This window comes from Chelmon rostratus, chromosome 7 (assembly GCF_017976325.1).
Source record: "Chelmon rostratus isolate fCheRos1 chromosome 7, fCheRos1.pri, whole genome shotgun sequence".
Lineage (NCBI taxonomy): Eukaryota > Metazoa > Chordata > Actinopteri > Chaetodontiformes > Chaetodontidae > Chelmon > Chelmon rostratus.
Window position 1 is genome coordinate 19031673 of NC_055664.1, and position 16153 is coordinate 19047825.

The following is a 16153-nucleotide window of genomic DNA, read 5'->3' on the forward strand; positions in this document are numbered from 1 at the left end:
ACAGATGAGGCCTCAGCACTGACCCCTGCACTAATCTTATCCTTTGTAAGCCCAGCCCTTTGTATCAGACCATCCCCAGAACCATTCAAGGCAAGAGCTGAGTTCAGCTCACACAAACCCAGAGAAAAGATCAGGCCAATAAAGAGAGCTGAGATCTCCATCCCTCAAGTGTCTGCATGTGGGCAGACTGAAAGTGTGTTTTCACTGGTTTATGTAGATTTTCAGACAAAAGCTTCCCTCCTTCTACTGTACGTCATCTTGCTGCACATCAGAGGGAGGATGCCCTTACCAATGGTCTCTTTGTGCTCTACGAGCTGCATGAACAACATAATCTCCATCAAGTTTCCCTCCCTGTCTCTTATCTCTTATAAGTTTATCATCACACACCAGATTTCTTCCTAATTCTGTTCTTCCCTTGTACATTTTTTGCATTGGTTTATTATTTTTCTTAATTTCAACTGAAATTAAGAAAAATGTAGCGAAAAATATGACATACTCAGAAGAAATGTAGGGGGCTTTACAATGGACACCAAATAGTCTCATTGCTGATGTTTTCCTCTGATGAAAAAGATGCAATTGTTGCAGGTATTTCTCTGCATTTTCCGAAATTTTGTCCCAAATTTGGAATGTCATCGCCAGCTCTCACTGTCCAATGGAGCACTGAGATCCACCAGGACCAGCACAGACAGCCTTTTCTCATCACTGTTCATTCTGAGGTCATTCACAAATTTGACTTGAGCTGTTTCTGCACTGTGCTGGGCTCTAAAACCAGACGGGAGCTTTTCAAACACATTGTTGTCACAGAGAAAATCATTCACATTTTTTGTTAAAAACTGCTGATTTATTAGCAGCTCCACTGATGAAATTATGCAGCATTTAGCACAAGACCTCACTAACATTGAAAAAGTCTGTTCTGTGCAACAATAAACATGATCAGTGTCTGACAGCCAGTGATGAGAAATCTCCTTCACAGGGCTGTCAACTCAGTTTAGCTTGGAGTGAAATTTATAATTTAATATTGCCGCAGTTCATTTCTGCCAAAAAATATTTTGGTTGCAAGGATTTTGTGAAAATTGTTGCAAAGCACTAAGCTCTTCTTCTGATTGTGCTAGAATTTACCTCCCTCGTTCTGCATCAAACTTGAACCTTTTTAAATTTCACATCAATTAAAATGTTTTTTAGCTCAAGAAAAGGTTTTTTTCCAATGTCAATGATTTTATTGAATTGTCAAGAAACGATGAATTTTGACTTTGTTCAAAACATGATAAAACAATATTTGTAAAAATGACAATGAAATATTAAAAGTGCATTTAAACATTATATCGAAACAAAGAAAAAATGTCATAAAAAATCTGCAAATGTAAATATTTCAATGAACTATATAATTATATATAGTATAATTACTCATTATTAGCTCTATATGGTATGCTGCCTTCTTCAATATTTACAAACCTCAGATGTTAGGATTAATCCTTGTTCATTAAATGTTTCTTGGTGTTCTTCTCTGGCTGAAACAATATGATGAAACACTTTGGAGCAAATATACAGAACGTTAGTCCAAAACTGGAGGCCAGAATGGCAAATATCTCCACAGCCACAGTAAATTTCCCAGGAGAGCTGACATAGGCTGGGATAAAGGTGATCCACACTGCACAGAATATCAGCATGCTGAAGGTGATCAGCTTGGCTTCATTAAAATTATCAGGTAGTTTCCGGGCGAGGACAGCTAAGACTAAGCAAAAGACAGCCAGTAGGCCTATGTACCCGAGCACAGCCCAGAACCCAATAGCTGAGCCTAATGCACACTCCAGGATGATTCTCTCCTTGTATACGGATAGGTTTTTCATTGGAAAAGGGGGATTAACAACCAGCCAAATAGTGCATATTAAAACTTGAACAAATGTGAAAGACACTACAGTAGTCCTTTGTTGTGGGGGACCAAACCATTTCATGACATTACTGCCTGGGAGTGTAGCTTTGAAGGCCATTAACACCACTATTGTTTTTCCTAGAACACAAGAGATGCAGAGGACGAAGGTGATCCCAAACGCTGTGTGACGCAGCATGCAGGACCACTCAGAGGGTGCTCCAATGAAAGTTAATGAACATAAGAAACACAGAGTCAGAGAGAAGAGCAGCAGGAAGCTCAGCTCAGAGTTATTGGCCCTGACGATCGGGGATGACCTGTGACGAAAGAACACTGCTGCTGTTATAATGGCAAGACAGGCTCCACCAACTGAGAATGCAGCCAGGATGATTCCTAGGACCTCGTCAAAGGAGAGAAACTCTACAGGTTTGGGGAAACAAGTGTCTCTCTCTGCATTAGGCCAAAACTCCTTTGGGCAAGGGACACAATCAGGGGAATCTGAAAAAATGAATGAAAAAAGGGCTTTTAGTAGTCATATATTTGATACTGTAGATGTGAATTACAAAAAAGAAATGACCTGTAGCATTGCTAATCTCTCCCTCAGGACATGGTACACAATCATAACAGCAGATGGGTTTTCCTTTCTGCAGCACTTTACGAGTTCCTGGAGGACAGCTGTCACTGCACACTGACACAGGCACCTGGAACATAGATACAGACAAACTCAGATATTCAGGTGTGCTACACAACTCTGATAATTAAAGGAAAGGTTCACATTTTTTCAGGTCTTACTTAAAATAATACATGTATGCCAAATTTGTGTATTGAAAGTGTTTTTGGTCATTGTAAGTGTAATAGCCTGGTTTAGAACTTTAAATTTGTATTTGTCTTGTGCGGTGTTATTTAATTTCATTTCATGCTATTTGTCTTTTGACTTCAGCACAGTCAGAGCGGACAGAGACACAAGAGCCTGTGGGAAGCGCAAAGGAGGAGGACTCGCACTGTATGTAAACAAACAGTGGTGCTATCCTGGGCATGTGAACATTAAAATCTCCAGCTGCTGCAGGGATATTGAACTCATGGCTGTAAGTTTCCGTCCCTATTACTTGCCCAGGGAGTTCAGCCATGCCATTGTTCTCATTGTTTACATTCCGCCGCGCGCCGACGCGGAGGCTGCGTGTGACGTCATCCACAGCGCTGTGGCCAAACTTCAAACACAGCATCCTGAGGCCCTTGTGCTAATCTCTGGGGACCATGTCACTTTGGACAATACACTGGCTGCTTTTCACCAGTACGTGGACTGTAACACCAGGGGGAAGAGGACTATAGATCTGATGTATGCAAACGTGAAGAACTGATCCAGAGCCACCCCCCTGCCAGCACTGGGGAAAGCAGATCACAATCTGGTCCTGCTCAAACCTCACTACACACCAAGAGTGAGGAGAGTACCAACAACAACACGCTCTTTCAGGAAGTGGTCTCCTGAAGCCGAGCAGGCTCTGAAAGACTGCTTTGAGACCACAGACTGGGAAGCACTGCAGGGGTCTCACAACGAGAACATGGAGGAGATGGTTGACTGCACCACAGACTATATTAACTTCGGTATGGACACTGTTGTTCCAGTAAAAACTGTACGCTGCTTTGCCAACAACAAGCCCTGGATTACCAGTGACATCAAAGGACTTCTGAACCAGAAGAAGAAAGCCTTCAAAGATGGTGATACACTGGAAATCAAGAGGGTACAGAAGGAACTCAGAGTCCAGCTCAGAGAGGCGAAGGAGCAGTATGGAAGGAAATTAGAAGTAAGGATGCAGAACAACAACATGAGGGAGGTGTGGGAGGGGATGAAGACCATCACTGGCTGCAGCTCCAAGAAGGGTGCCCACACTTCGGGGGATGTGGGGAGGGCAAACCAGCTCAACCACTTCTTCAATAGATTTGATCACCCCAACCCATTCACACCTCTGAGCACAGCAGCCCCCACCCTCCTACTCCCGCAAGCCATCACCAACACAGATGAGGACATCTCCCCTCCTCCCCTCACACCACCCACGACAATCACAGCAGCTCAGGTCTGTCGTGAGCTGAAGAGGCTGCGCCCCAGCAAAGCCGCAGGTCCAGATGGACTGTCACCACGACTGCTGAAGGCCTGTGCGAGGGAGCTGGGACATCCCCTTCAGCGCATATTCAATCTGAGCCTGGGACAGGGGAGGGTTCCCCAGCTGTGGAAGACATCCTGCATCATTCCAGTCCCTAAGAAACCACATCCTGGTGAGCTGAATGACTTCAGGCCGGTCGCCCTGACGTCACACGTGATGAAGACCATGGAACGGCTGCTGCTCCATCACCTGAGGCCACAGATCCACCACGCTCTTGACCCTCTGCAGTTTGCTTACCGGGAGAAGACGGGAGTGGAGGATGCCATCATCTTCCTGCTACACCGATCTCTCTCTCACCTGGACAGAGGCAGTGGTGCTGTGAGGATTACATTCTTGGACTTCTCCAGTGCCTTTAACACCATCCAGCCACTGCTCCTCATGGACAAACTGACAGAGATGGGAGTTGAAACACACCTGGTGGCATGGATTACAGACTACCTGACTGGCAGACCTCAGTATGTGAAGCTGGGGGACTGCAGGTCCAACACTGTGGCCAGCAGCACAGGAGCACCACAGGGAACTGTGCTCGCCGGTCCTGTTCACCCTGTACATGTCCGACTTCCAGTACAACTCAGAGCTCTGTCATGTACAGAAGTTCGCGGACAACACAGCAATAGTGGGCTGTATCAGGAGTGGACAAGAGGATGAGTACAGGAAACTGATCCAGGACTTCATCACATGGTGTGACTCCAACCACCTGCTCCGCAACACCACCAAGACCAGGGAGATGGTGGTGGACTTCTGGGAGTGCAGCTGGATGAGAAACTGGATTGGACTGCCAACACTGACGCTCTGTGCAGGAAAGGACAGAGCCGTCTGTACTTCCTCAGAAGGCTGGCGTCCTTCAACATCTGCAAAAAGCTGCTGCAGATTTTCTACCAGTCTGTGGTAGCGAGTGCCCTCCTGTACGCAGTAGTGTGCTGGGGAAGCAGCCTGAAGAAGTAGGACGCAGCACGCCTGGACAAACTAGTGAGGAAGGCAGGCTCCGTCGTTGGCACAGAGCTGGACAGTCTGACATCTGTGGCAGAGCGACGGTCACTGAACAAGCTCCTGCCCATAATAGACAATCCTGATCATCCACTGCACAGCACCATCTCCAGGCAGAGGAGCAGCTTCAGTGACAGACTGCTGTCATTGTCCTGCTCTACGGACAGACTGAAACGATCGATCCTTCCCCACGCTGTACGGCTCTTCAACACCTCTCGGGGAGGGCGACAAAAACAATAACCAACACAACAACTCCGAACTCACTACACACCGACACCACACATGGACACACGCACTTTATCTCACACACATCCATATGCTGGACTCAAACCGACTATTGCACACTGCTACTTTGCACAACTGCACTACTGCGCACATATTTAACTGCTCGAATGTTTAGTTCAGATGTTTATCCTGTGGTTCAGATGTTTATCCTGTATAGCTTAGTTCTTTATTTTTTACTTCACTTTTTTTTTTCTTCTTATATTGGTATCTTGTATTTTGTATTGGATTTTTGCCTCTTACTTGAAAGTTGTGCCCTACTTGTAAGTTGCACATTACTTGAAAAATAGTTCTTGTTCTTATTTTGCATGCCCTTGTGTGTCCACCTTTTTGAGCTGCATAAAAATTTATTCACCCAGAAAAGCTAGTATTTCTCTATAAAATATAAACTCTGACAGCTGCTGTGTGTCTGCAGTGTATTTACCAAATGTGAAACTTAGATGTGCTACATGTTTGCTTTTGGGCTCATTACTTCTGTGCCACCTTCAACCCAGGTGAGGTTCCTGTTGATACGGAACTTCTGGCCCACCGGCAGTGATGCATCGTAGAGCCCCACTGTCACCAACTCAATGCTGCCACTCTCAGTTTTTTGCCAGTTAACCAGCTCATATTTGGCCACAGGATCCCCGTTGGTATCAAAAGACACATCATAACCATTTTGGGAAAAATTGACTTTCTGCAGCTGAGTAAGAATCTGTGCGGATGAAGTAAAGTAAGAGAATGAGGGGGACAAAGGAAACTATGAAATCAGATGGACATTACAGATCAAGAAATTATTGATCATTGTGAAAAAATGCCCGTCAATTATTGACTGTGACTGACCTGTTTTGCCTCTATCCTGGTGACTTTGTCACACTGAGTTGTAGAATTTGTGTCTTGGCACACTACATTATGAATGGCATGTCCTATTGCATAAACAGCCTTGTACACCATGTTAGTGATGCGGAGCTGAGATGTGTCGGTGTACGGGATCTGGAGTGTCTCAATGTCTTCATTTCCATCACACAGACTCTGATCTATGGCTGCACCTAAAAAGACACAGAGACACAGGAAGGTGTTTGAAAGACAATGACATTACATTATGATATAACCTTCATTGACTCTTATTTTTAATGCTGTACTAACAATAATCTCAAATCATTGTCAGTGCAGCCTAATTAGTTCCACATTTGTATACAGGCACTGATCCATGCTAGTAAGTGCAACTGTTAATCTTGATTTACCTTGGTAGCTTCGAGACTACCTATATACTGGATGCTTGTGCTCAGGACTTGTGTGTTGTTACTGTGCAGCCAAGTACATACAAAATCCTCTCCAAGATATCAAAGGGCCTCAACTTGAAAGGAAATCTTCAAGTGATATTAGTCACAGAGATGCAGCTTATGTCCACCTCATGTCTTTGTTTAATATTAGTAGATTTCCCTCTTGATGGAAATCTGACAGCAGCTGATGACTTTTATACACAGGAAGCTCCACTCAAACAATCAACAAAACAACACAAGGACCCAACTGTGAATGTCAACTAAGTCAAAAATAGGATCAGCTTCCTCACTTTTTTCCAGCCTGCAGTTGAATGAATCCTCCCAGAACTCAGTCAGCACTGGAGAGGCAGCCACTTCAGTGGGAGAGAGATCCAGCAAGAAGTCTCTCAGACCTGGGATGACAGATTGCTGAATGCCAAATCCGATGGTTCCAGCACAGAAGCTGAATCTCAGTATGTCTGGGTTGGTTACCCAGGACTCACTGCCAATCCACTGACGAGGTGGAGAGGGTTCAAGTGACAGCTCCTTCAGCAGGATCTTCATGTCCCCAGATGCTACAAATGCCACAATAACCATAGCTGTCGACCTGGAGAGACATACGAGTGCATTATATTATATAATCATCATGCTATGAAATTTAAATACAAAATTGTCAATAAATATAAAATGCTTAACACAAATGAACAACAGAAATAATGGACAAACAAATGATGGTGCATTACTGTAAATGTACTGCACTGGTCTCACTGACTTTTCTTTTATAACAATGTCAGTAACAAATATAAGAGAAATAAACATAATTAAAATAAATGTATTTTCAATTCACCACTACAATAAAATAATCCTCTATCTCATATTTGATTAAACAGTTTTTGCGGCTTTGTGTGCTGTGTGTCAGTGTCACTAAAAGGATCAAAAGCACAAATAGTGCTGTAGAAACCTGCGGATAACATCAGCTACTCTCTGGATCCTGCTCCGTGGGTGGGTCCGATAGAAAGATTCAGAGTATTCCACACAGATCCCCTCCTTCTGTGCTACTTCCAGGAAAGACGCCATCCCATTATTGCCATAGTCTGAATCGGACCGGATGGCACCTATCCAAGTCCAGCCAAAGTGTTTTACCAGCTTGGCCAGCGCATCAGCCTGGAACTGATCGCTCGGGATTGTTCTGAAGAAACTCGGGTACTGCTGCTTATCAGACAGGCATGCACAAGTGGCAAAGTGGCTCACCTGAAGAAAAACAACAGCATAAATCTTGAATGAGAGAGAAAAAAAGAGATCAGTCGGGGCCTGTATTAAACACATAGTTTGACAGGAAATTTAAATTTTTACTTGAGGAATGTTAAAAGACCCGACTATGCGTGACATGCTGATGGATGGCGTGGACCCAGACTCTCCGACGATAGCCATCACCATACCAGATTGTGAGCAGTTGTCACCGGTGTCAAACACTGGGTCCAGTCCGTTTGAAAGCTGGAATGCCACATGTACCGCCACGGGCACTGAGGCACATGAGTCGTGGATCTCATAACCAAGTTTGATGCCTGGCAGCAGGTCTGTGCTGTTGTTAATCTCTTCAACGGCAAAAATCATTGCACGTGAGAAGCGCAGTTCACGGGAGTCAATGCTGCACACAGACACTGATATCACTGTTCGAATTTGCACATGATGAGGACAGTTCACAGTTTCAATAGAAAACACTCAACTGCAGTTTATAGTTATGGAAAATAACTGACAGCTGCACTTCGTCTGTGAAAAAATTCTACAGTTACATGACCACCAAAACTCAAACTAGGATTAGATGACAGTCAAATATTCACAGGAATTTTAAGGCACCAATTCACAATAGTCACTTAAATTTAAAGAGTTATCTTGTTTAAAACCTGTTTAATATTTTTAAAACTGGTATTACACAAATTGAAGTTTCTAATACAAAAAATGCTTCCTTTTCAAACAACTCTACTGTTTTTGGTGAATATCATGCCTGTAATTTATATGTCCAAATACTGATTTGGCACAGTTTTCAACACTGCACAAAAGCTTTGCAACACAATTGTAAGAGCATCATACAAAACAAAACATTTCCACACAGCATTAACATCCTCTTATCTCCCACTTCTCCCTCTTACTAACCTCCCTGTGCACCTTATTGGCTCAGGCATAGTGGTGTAGTTGTGCTTCAGTGTGTGCATGTAGTTGTGTATGGAGAAAACACCACCAATGATGTGGTCACCATCCATTGAAAATGCAGGTAGACGAGTGGCACCCTGGAGCTTACATTTCACAGATGAGGGCTCAGCACTGACCCCTGCACTAATCTTATCCTTTGTAAGCCCAGCCCTTTGTATCAGACCATCCCCAGAACCATTCAAGGCAGTCAGCTCACACAAATCCAGAGAAAAGATCAGGCCAATAAAGAGAGCTGAGATCTCCATCCCTCAAGTGTCTGCATGTGGGCAGACTGAAAGTGTGTTTTCACTGGTTTATGTAGATTTTTTAGACAAAAGCTTCCCTCCTTCTACTGTACGTAATCTTGCTGCGCATCAGAGGGAGGATGCCCTAACCAATGGTCTCTTTGTGCTCTACAAGCTGCATGTACAACATAATCTCCATCAAGTTTCCCTCCCTGTCTCTTAGATTTCTTCCTAATTCTGTTCTTCTCTGGCACATTTTTTTTGGTTTATCTTAATTTCAGTTAAATTAAGAAAAATGTCGCAAAAAATATGGCATACTCAGAAGAAATGTAGGGGGCTTTACGATGGACACCAAACAGTCTCATTGCTGATGTTTCCCTCTGATGAAAAAGACGAAATCGTTGCAGGTATTTCTCTGCATTTTCTGAAATTTTGTCCCAAATTTGAATGGCTGCTTACCCATGCACTGCAGTCCTTGTCATTGCTGGCTCTCATTATCAAATTCTATTTTATGTTGAAAAGAACAGTTGAGCCTTGCATCCTCATTTTTTGCAGTTGCTGCTGTTCATTTCTTCCAAAAAAGTACTTTGGTTGCGAGGAACAACAGGATTCTCTTAAAATTGTTGCAAAGCACTTCACTCTTCTTTTGATTGTACTGTGTTTAATTTGCTAGAATTTACCTTCCTTATTCTGCATCTAACTTGAACCCTTTTTTAATTTCACATGAATAAACATGTTATTTAGTTAAAGAAGGATTTTTTTTCAAATGTTGATGATTTTATTAAATTGTCAAGAAATAACTCCCTTGCATTTTTGTGATGAATCTTGACTTTATTAAGAACATGATAAAACAACATTTGTAAAAATGACAATAACATGTTAAAAGTGCATTCAAACATATCGAAAAAAAGAGCAAAATGTCATTACAAACCTGCAAATGTAAATATTTCAATCATCTCAGTATAATTATTAATTATAAGCTCTTTATGGTTTGTTGCCTTCTTCGATATTTACAAACCTCTGATGTATTAGTTTTGATTTTTGTTCATTAAATGTTTCTTGGTGTTCTTCTCTGGCTGAAACAATATGATGAAACACTTTGGAGCAAATATACAGAAAGTAAGTCCAAAACTGGAGGCCAGAATGGCAAATATCTCCACAGCCACAGTAAATTTCCCGGGAGAGCTGACATACGCTGGGATAAAGGTGATCCACACTGCACAGAATATCAGCATGCTGAAGGTGATAAGCTTGGCTTCATTAAAATTATCAGGTAGTTTCCGGGCGAGGACAGCTAAGACTAAGCAAAAGACAGCCAGTAGGCCTATGTACCCGAGCACAGCCCAGAACCCAATAGCTGAGCCTAATGCACACTCCAGGATGATTCTCTCCTTGTATGTGGATAGATTTTTCATTGGAAAAGGGGGATTAACAACCAGCCAAATAGTGCATATTAAAACTTGAACAAATGTGAAAGACACTACAGTAGTCCTTTGTTGTGGGGGACCAAACCATTTCATGACATTGCTGCCTGGGAGTGTAGCTTTGAAGGCCATTAACACCACTATTGTTTTTCCTAGAACACAAGAGATGCAGAGGACGAAGGTGATCCCAAACGCTGTGTGACGCAGCATGCAGGACCACTCAGAGGGTGCTCCAATGAAAGTTAATGAACATAAGAAACACAGAGTCAGAGAGAAGAGCAGCAGGAAGCTCAGCTCAGAGTTATTGGCCCTGACGATTGGGGATGACCTGTGACGAAAGAACACAGCTGCTGTTATAATGGCAAGACAGGCTCCACCAACTGAGAATGCAGCCAGGATGATTCCTAGGACCTCATTAAAGGAAAGAAACTCTACAGGTTTGGGGAAACAAGTGTCTCTCTCTGCATTAGGCCAAAACTCCTTTGGGCAAGGGAAACAATCAGGGGAATCTGAAAAAATGAATGAAAAAAGGGCTTTTAGTAGTCATATATTTGATACTGTAGATGTGAATTACAAAAAAGAAATGACCTGTAGCATTGCTAATATCTCCCTCAGGACATGGTACACAATCATAACAGCAGGTGGGTTTTCCTTTCTGCAGCACTTTACGAGTTCCTGGAGGACAGCTGTCACTGCACAGTGACACAGGCACCTGGAACATAGATACAGACAAACTCAGATGTATTCAAATGTGCTATGCAGCTCTTTTTTTTGTCAAAGGTTCACATTTTTGTGTATTTTGAAAGTGTAATTGGACTTCAATTTAAGTGCTGGAGGTACAAAATCCACAGCACTTGCTTTGTGTAAAAATAAGGTTTGAATTTCAACCCAAGCAGTTGAGTTATACAAATAAAGCCATTTTCTTTCAAACTTGCACTCTTTTCAGAACAAATTCATGCTTTTTTTTCGATTCCAGTACAACAGCTCAATAATAACACTTTCTCGGAAAAAAATGAAGGGGGAATGAAAAGTGTGACTCAGAAAATGCCCACTTGTTATGTCTATGTAAGACTGCAGAAGTATCACATCTGAATTTTTGCTCAAAATGAGGACTGTGGATTTTCTTCCCCTTTTTCTCTACTTAAATTGCACAAGGAATGGAATTCTTGACAGCCAGTATGGATTGGATGAACAGGACAAAAAACACATATCGGACTGAGATGAATCAACTTGAAATTGAAATATCTTCAATTTTTGCTTTTGGGCTCCTTACTTGTGTGTCACCCTCCATCCAGGTGAGGTTCCTGTTGATACGGAACTCCTGGCCCACCGGCAGTGATGCATCATAGAGCCCCACTGTCACCAACTCAATGCTGCCACTCTCAGTTTTTTGCCAGTTAACCAGCTCGTATTTGGCCACAGGATCCCCGTTGGCATCAAAAGACACATCATAACCATTTTGGGAAAAATTTACTTTCTTCAGCTCAGCAAGAACCTGTGAGGATCAAGTAAAGTAGGAGAGTATGAGAGAAAAAGGAACATCTGAAATCAAATGAATATTACATATCCACAAAGTGCTTTGGGGTGTTCCCTTATTCACTTTTACTGACTTGTTTGGACCTGGTGACTTTGTCACACCGAGTTGTAGAATTTGTATTTCGGCACACTACATTATGAATGGCATGTGCTATTGCATAAACAGCCTTGTACACCATGTTAGTGATTCGGAGCTGAGATGTGTCGGTGTACGGGCTCTGGAGAGTCTCAATATCTTCAGTTCCATCACACAAACTCTTGTCTGTGGCTGCACCTAAAAACACACAGAGACAGAGGAAGGTGTTTGAGCACTGGCAATGAAATTACAATATTATACTATTTATTTTTGCTTTATTTAACCAAGCAAATTTGTCTTGCAGAAACAGATGTATGTTGTTTCCCTTTGTGTTGATCCCTGTTGTTCACCAACCAATCGTTAGTCACTGATTCAATTCACTCTATTCAATACAACTTTTGATATGTGATTAGCTTGGTGGCATGGAGTTTGTGCATATGCTATGTGCTTGTGTAAAGGACTGAAGTGTTGGTATTGTGAGACAAGTTTAAATGAAATCTTCTCCAAGACAGCAGAGGGCCCAATGAGATTATTCAAAGAGATTCACCTTCGTATCTCCATCTCATCTCTTTGTGCAAAATCAAGTGATTTCCCTGTCCATAGAAATCTGGGGTTTGACCTTTAAGCAGATGTAGACTTTTTTGTACAAGAAAGTTCCATCAGGCAGGTAATTAACAATCACATCCTCAAGGGCCCACCTTTGAATTTCAACTATGCAAAAAATCAGATCAGCTTCCTCACTTTTTTTCAGCCTGCAGTTGAATGAATCCTCCCAGAACTCAGTCAGCACTGGAGAGGCAGCCACTTCAGTGGGAGAGAGATCCAGCAAGAAGTCTCTCAGACCTGGGATGACAGATTGCTGAATGCCAAATCCGATGGTTCCAGCACAGAAGCTGAATCTCAGCATGTCTGGATTGGTGACCCAGGACTCACTGCCTATCCACTGACGAGGTGGAGAAGGTTCACGCGACAGCTCCTCCAGAAGGATCTTCAGGTCTCCAGAAGCTGCAAATGCCACAACAACCATAGCTGTCGACCTGGAGAGTCATTATAATGTGTCATATTACACCAGTCTAAAAATCAATCATTATATAGTTAACAGAAATTAACACGAGGAATATTGGACATACACTTTTTTCGTCTGTTGATGAACAAGATCAGCAACAAATATGAGAGAAATCAACATGATTAAAAAAGATACATTTCCATACATAATGATAATATAATCCTCCAACTCATATTTGATGAAACAGTTTTTGTGGTTTTGTGTGCAGAGAGTCAGGGTCACTAAAAGCATCAAAAGCAGAATCAGTGCTGCAGAAACCTGCGGATAACCTCAGCTACTCTCTGGATCCTGCTCCGTGGGTGGGTCCGATAGAAAGATTCAGAGTATTCCACACAGATCCCCTCCTTGTGCGCTGCTTCAAGGAAAGACGCCATCCCATTATTGCCATAGTCCGAATCGGACAGGATGGCACCTATCCAAGTCCAGCCAAAGTGTTTTACCAGCTTGGCCAGCGCATCAGCCTGGAACTGATCGCTCGGGATTGTTCTGAAGAAACTCGGGTACTGCTGCTTATCAGACAGGCATGCACAAGTGGCAAAGTGGCTCACCTGAAGAAAAACAGCAGCATAAATCTTCAATCAGAGAGAAAAAAAGAGATCAGTCTTGGCTTGTATTAAACAAATATCTTGCCAAAATTCTAAATATTTACTTGAGGAATGTCAAAGGACCCGATGACACGTGACATGCTGATGGATTGCGTGGACCCAGACTCACCGATGATAGCCATCACCATACCAGATTGTGAGCAGTTGTCACTGGTGTCAAACACTGGATCAAGTCCGTTTGAAAGCTGGAATGCCGCATGCACCGCCACAGGCACTGAGGCGCACGAATCATACATCTGATAACCGAGCTTAATGCCTGGCAGCAGGTCTGTGCTGTTGTTAATCTCCTCAATGGCAAAGACCATTGCATGTGAGAGGCGCAATTCACGGGGGTCAATGCTGCACACAGACACAGATCACTGTTGAATTTCACATGATGAGGACAGATCACAATTTAACCAGAAAACATACAAGAAGGAGAACAGCAATTCATAGTTATGGAAAATAAGTGATAGCTTTGCTACATCTGTTTACCAAATCTAAGAATTGCCTGACCACAAAACTTCAAAACAGAGTCGAAAATACACAGGAGTTTTAATGCATGAATTGACAATTGTCCAATGAATGCATGAAACACTATTGTAAGCAATTCATAAGAATTAAAACATTTCTATACCCACATAGTCTCACATCCTCCTATCTCCCACTTCTCCCTCTCACTCTTACCTCCCTATGCACCTTATTGGCTCAGGTATGTTGGTGTAGTTATGCTTCACAATGTGTTTGTAGCGGTGTATGGAGAAAACACCCCCAATGACGTAGTCACCGTCCGCTGAGAATGCAGGTAGACGAGTGGCACCCTGGAGCTTACATTTCACAGATGAGGCCTCAGTACTGACCCCTGCACCAGGCCTATGCTTCGTAAGCCCAGCCCTTTGTATCAGACCATCCCCAGAACCATTCAAGGCAAGAGCTGAGTTCAGCTCACACAAACCCAGAGACAAGATCAGGCCAATGAAGAGAGCTGAGATCTCCATCCCTCAAGTGTCTGCATGTGGGCAGACTGAAAGTGTGTTTTCACTGGTTTATATAGATTTTCAGACAAAAGCTTCCCTCCTTCTACTGTACGTCAACTTGCTGCTCGTCAGAGAGGGAACGCCTTTACTGAGTGTCTCTGATGAACTCTTGTCCAATTACAACCCTCAAACCTTGTTGCTTTTTTCATCTCACATGAAAGTAAAAAAAACAAATTCCACACCTTTTATTGTAAAATTAATCATCAATTAAATTAATTGAGCAATTAATTTTAAATTCCACAAATATATTTTGAAGATAATGCACAGTAAAATATATGCTTATGATATTAATAAACTGTTGTGTGAGTTCCCTTTCATAGAGGAACTTGTTATCAGTATTTGTCTGCGTTCTTGGAATACCCACTTTCACATGCCGTGCTCATTAGATGGCCTTTGTCACTGAAATGTCAACCCTCCAGGCAACAATGCAGATACGGTGGACGTTTTTGCCATTTTGACATCCAGTTTTGGCCTCTTGGTGGCACAGTTTTGAGCCAAATGTTACATAATCCTGCTGAGACCAAAGATAACACAAAGAAATCACCACTGGATCCATCCAGCCAGGACCTAAAGCAGACACTGATGATGCTGTCAATGTTTGACTTTCCTTTCAGATTCATCTGCTCTAGATGGAATAAAACAGCACAGTGAAATGAGAAGGAGTAAAGCTTCCATCATTACAGACTTTTTAACCTTATTTATATTACTTCTTCCCTGGGATTTGAGAGCAAGAAAAAAAATGTCTTCAACTTTCTGACTCTGAAAGACAGCTGTATTACCATCTGTTCACATGTAAAAAATATATTATTTTATTCCACATAGCGTAGCCTTGGCACCAGTATCTAACTGACTTACCCTTTGATTCAGCTTTACATTTCAAGTTCAAACTCTCTCAAAGCCAGTCCCTCATCCTTACTAAACCCTAAAGAACAACTCAAATTACTGACGCATCATTCCTGCTCCTAGCCAAGGTCAACACAAGGTCAAATTATTCCACTCTGCATTGTGACACCATGGCTTAGAATGAAACAGACTTCATTTCTAGATGCAGATATTCTTCTGAGTGGGAGACAGAATGCTCTTGGCATGACTGACAGCATAACAGGAAAGCTGGCCTAATAGCACATGTCTGCCAATTTGTGTGCTTCTTCTTTGTTGGAAGTGATTTGCAAATAATTATCAAAATGTGCAAACACCACAAACTTTTTGATTAACATTGATGTGAGCAACAACCCAAGCAGCAGCATCTGATATTTGAAGAGTGAAGGATTTGATGAAAAACCTGTAGTTCCCAGAGCAACTTTCTCTGTTGGTCACTGAAAGTGTAGCACATTCCCTTGTGCTGCTGAACTGAACTCAAAGGGTGGTAAAATGAAATGTGTAAAGTCGTATTTCTCCACAACTGTGAACTGGATGAACAAGGTGGGCCAGCACTGAAAGGGACTTGGCAGAAATTCCT

General features: G+C 42.5%; 2 protein-coding genes across 2 annotated transcripts; both read right to left on the reverse strand.

Annotated features, from left to right (window-relative positions):
- Positions 1 to 1466: 1466 nt before the first annotated feature.
- LOC121609247 (extracellular calcium-sensing receptor-like) lies at positions 1467 to 8788 on the reverse strand. Its single transcript, XM_041940828.1, has 8 exons — positions 8691 to 8788; positions 7890 to 8184; positions 7498 to 7787; positions 6848 to 7143; positions 6118 to 6323; positions 5768 to 5989; positions 2445 to 2568; positions 1467 to 2365 (listed from the first exon to the last, which is right to left on the reverse strand). Exons 1-8 carry the CDS (start codon positions 8747 to 8749, stop codon positions 1467 to 1469), a joined length of 2391 nt encoding a protein of 796 aa, XP_041796762.1. The 5' UTR covers positions 8750 to 8788.
- A 1211-nt stretch (positions 8789 to 9999) lies between these two features.
- Positions 10000 to 14655, reverse strand: LOC121609249 (extracellular calcium-sensing receptor-like). The gene is made up of 8 exons (XM_041940834.1): positions 14345 to 14655; positions 13723 to 14017; positions 13332 to 13621; positions 12749 to 13044; positions 12006 to 12199; positions 11669 to 11890; positions 10984 to 11107; positions 10000 to 10904 (listed from the first exon to the last, which is right to left on the reverse strand). The coding sequence occupies exons 1-8, from the start codon at positions 14653 to 14655 to the stop codon at positions 10000 to 10002; spliced, it is 2637 nt and encodes an 878-aa protein (XP_041796768.1).
- Between the last annotated feature and the right edge of the window lie 1498 nt (positions 14656 to 16153).

What these genes read in the sequence shown, in the direction of transcription:
- LOC121609247 (XM_041940828.1), bottom strand. Translation starts at nt 8,749, where the DNA reads ATGCACACACTGAAGCACAACTACACCACTATGCCTGAGCCAATAAGG. An exon ending in CAACTGCAGGCTGGAAAAAA is followed by an intron (nt 6,324 to 6,847) that starts GTGAGGAAGCTG and finishes GTGTCTTTTTAG; the next exon opens with GTGCAGCCATAGATCAGAGT. An exon ending in AGAGATTAGCAATGCTACAG is followed by an intron (nt 2,366 to 2,444) that starts GTCATTTCTTTT and finishes TCATTTTTTCAG; the next exon opens with ATTCCCCTGATTGTGTCCCT.
- LOC121609249 (XM_041940834.1), bottom strand. Translation starts at nt 14,655, where the DNA reads ATGGAGATCTCAGCTCTCTTCATTGGCCTGATCTTGTCTCTGGGTTTG. An exon ending in GTAGCTGAGGTTATCCGCAG is followed by an intron (nt 13,045 to 13,331) that starts GTTTCTGCAGCA and finishes ATGACTCTCCAG; the next exon opens with GTCGACAGCTATGGTTGTTG. An exon ending in AGATATTAGCAATGCTACAG is followed by an intron (nt 10,905 to 10,983) that starts GTCATTTCTTTT and finishes TCATTTTTTCAG; the next exon opens with ATTCCCCTGATTGTTTCCCT.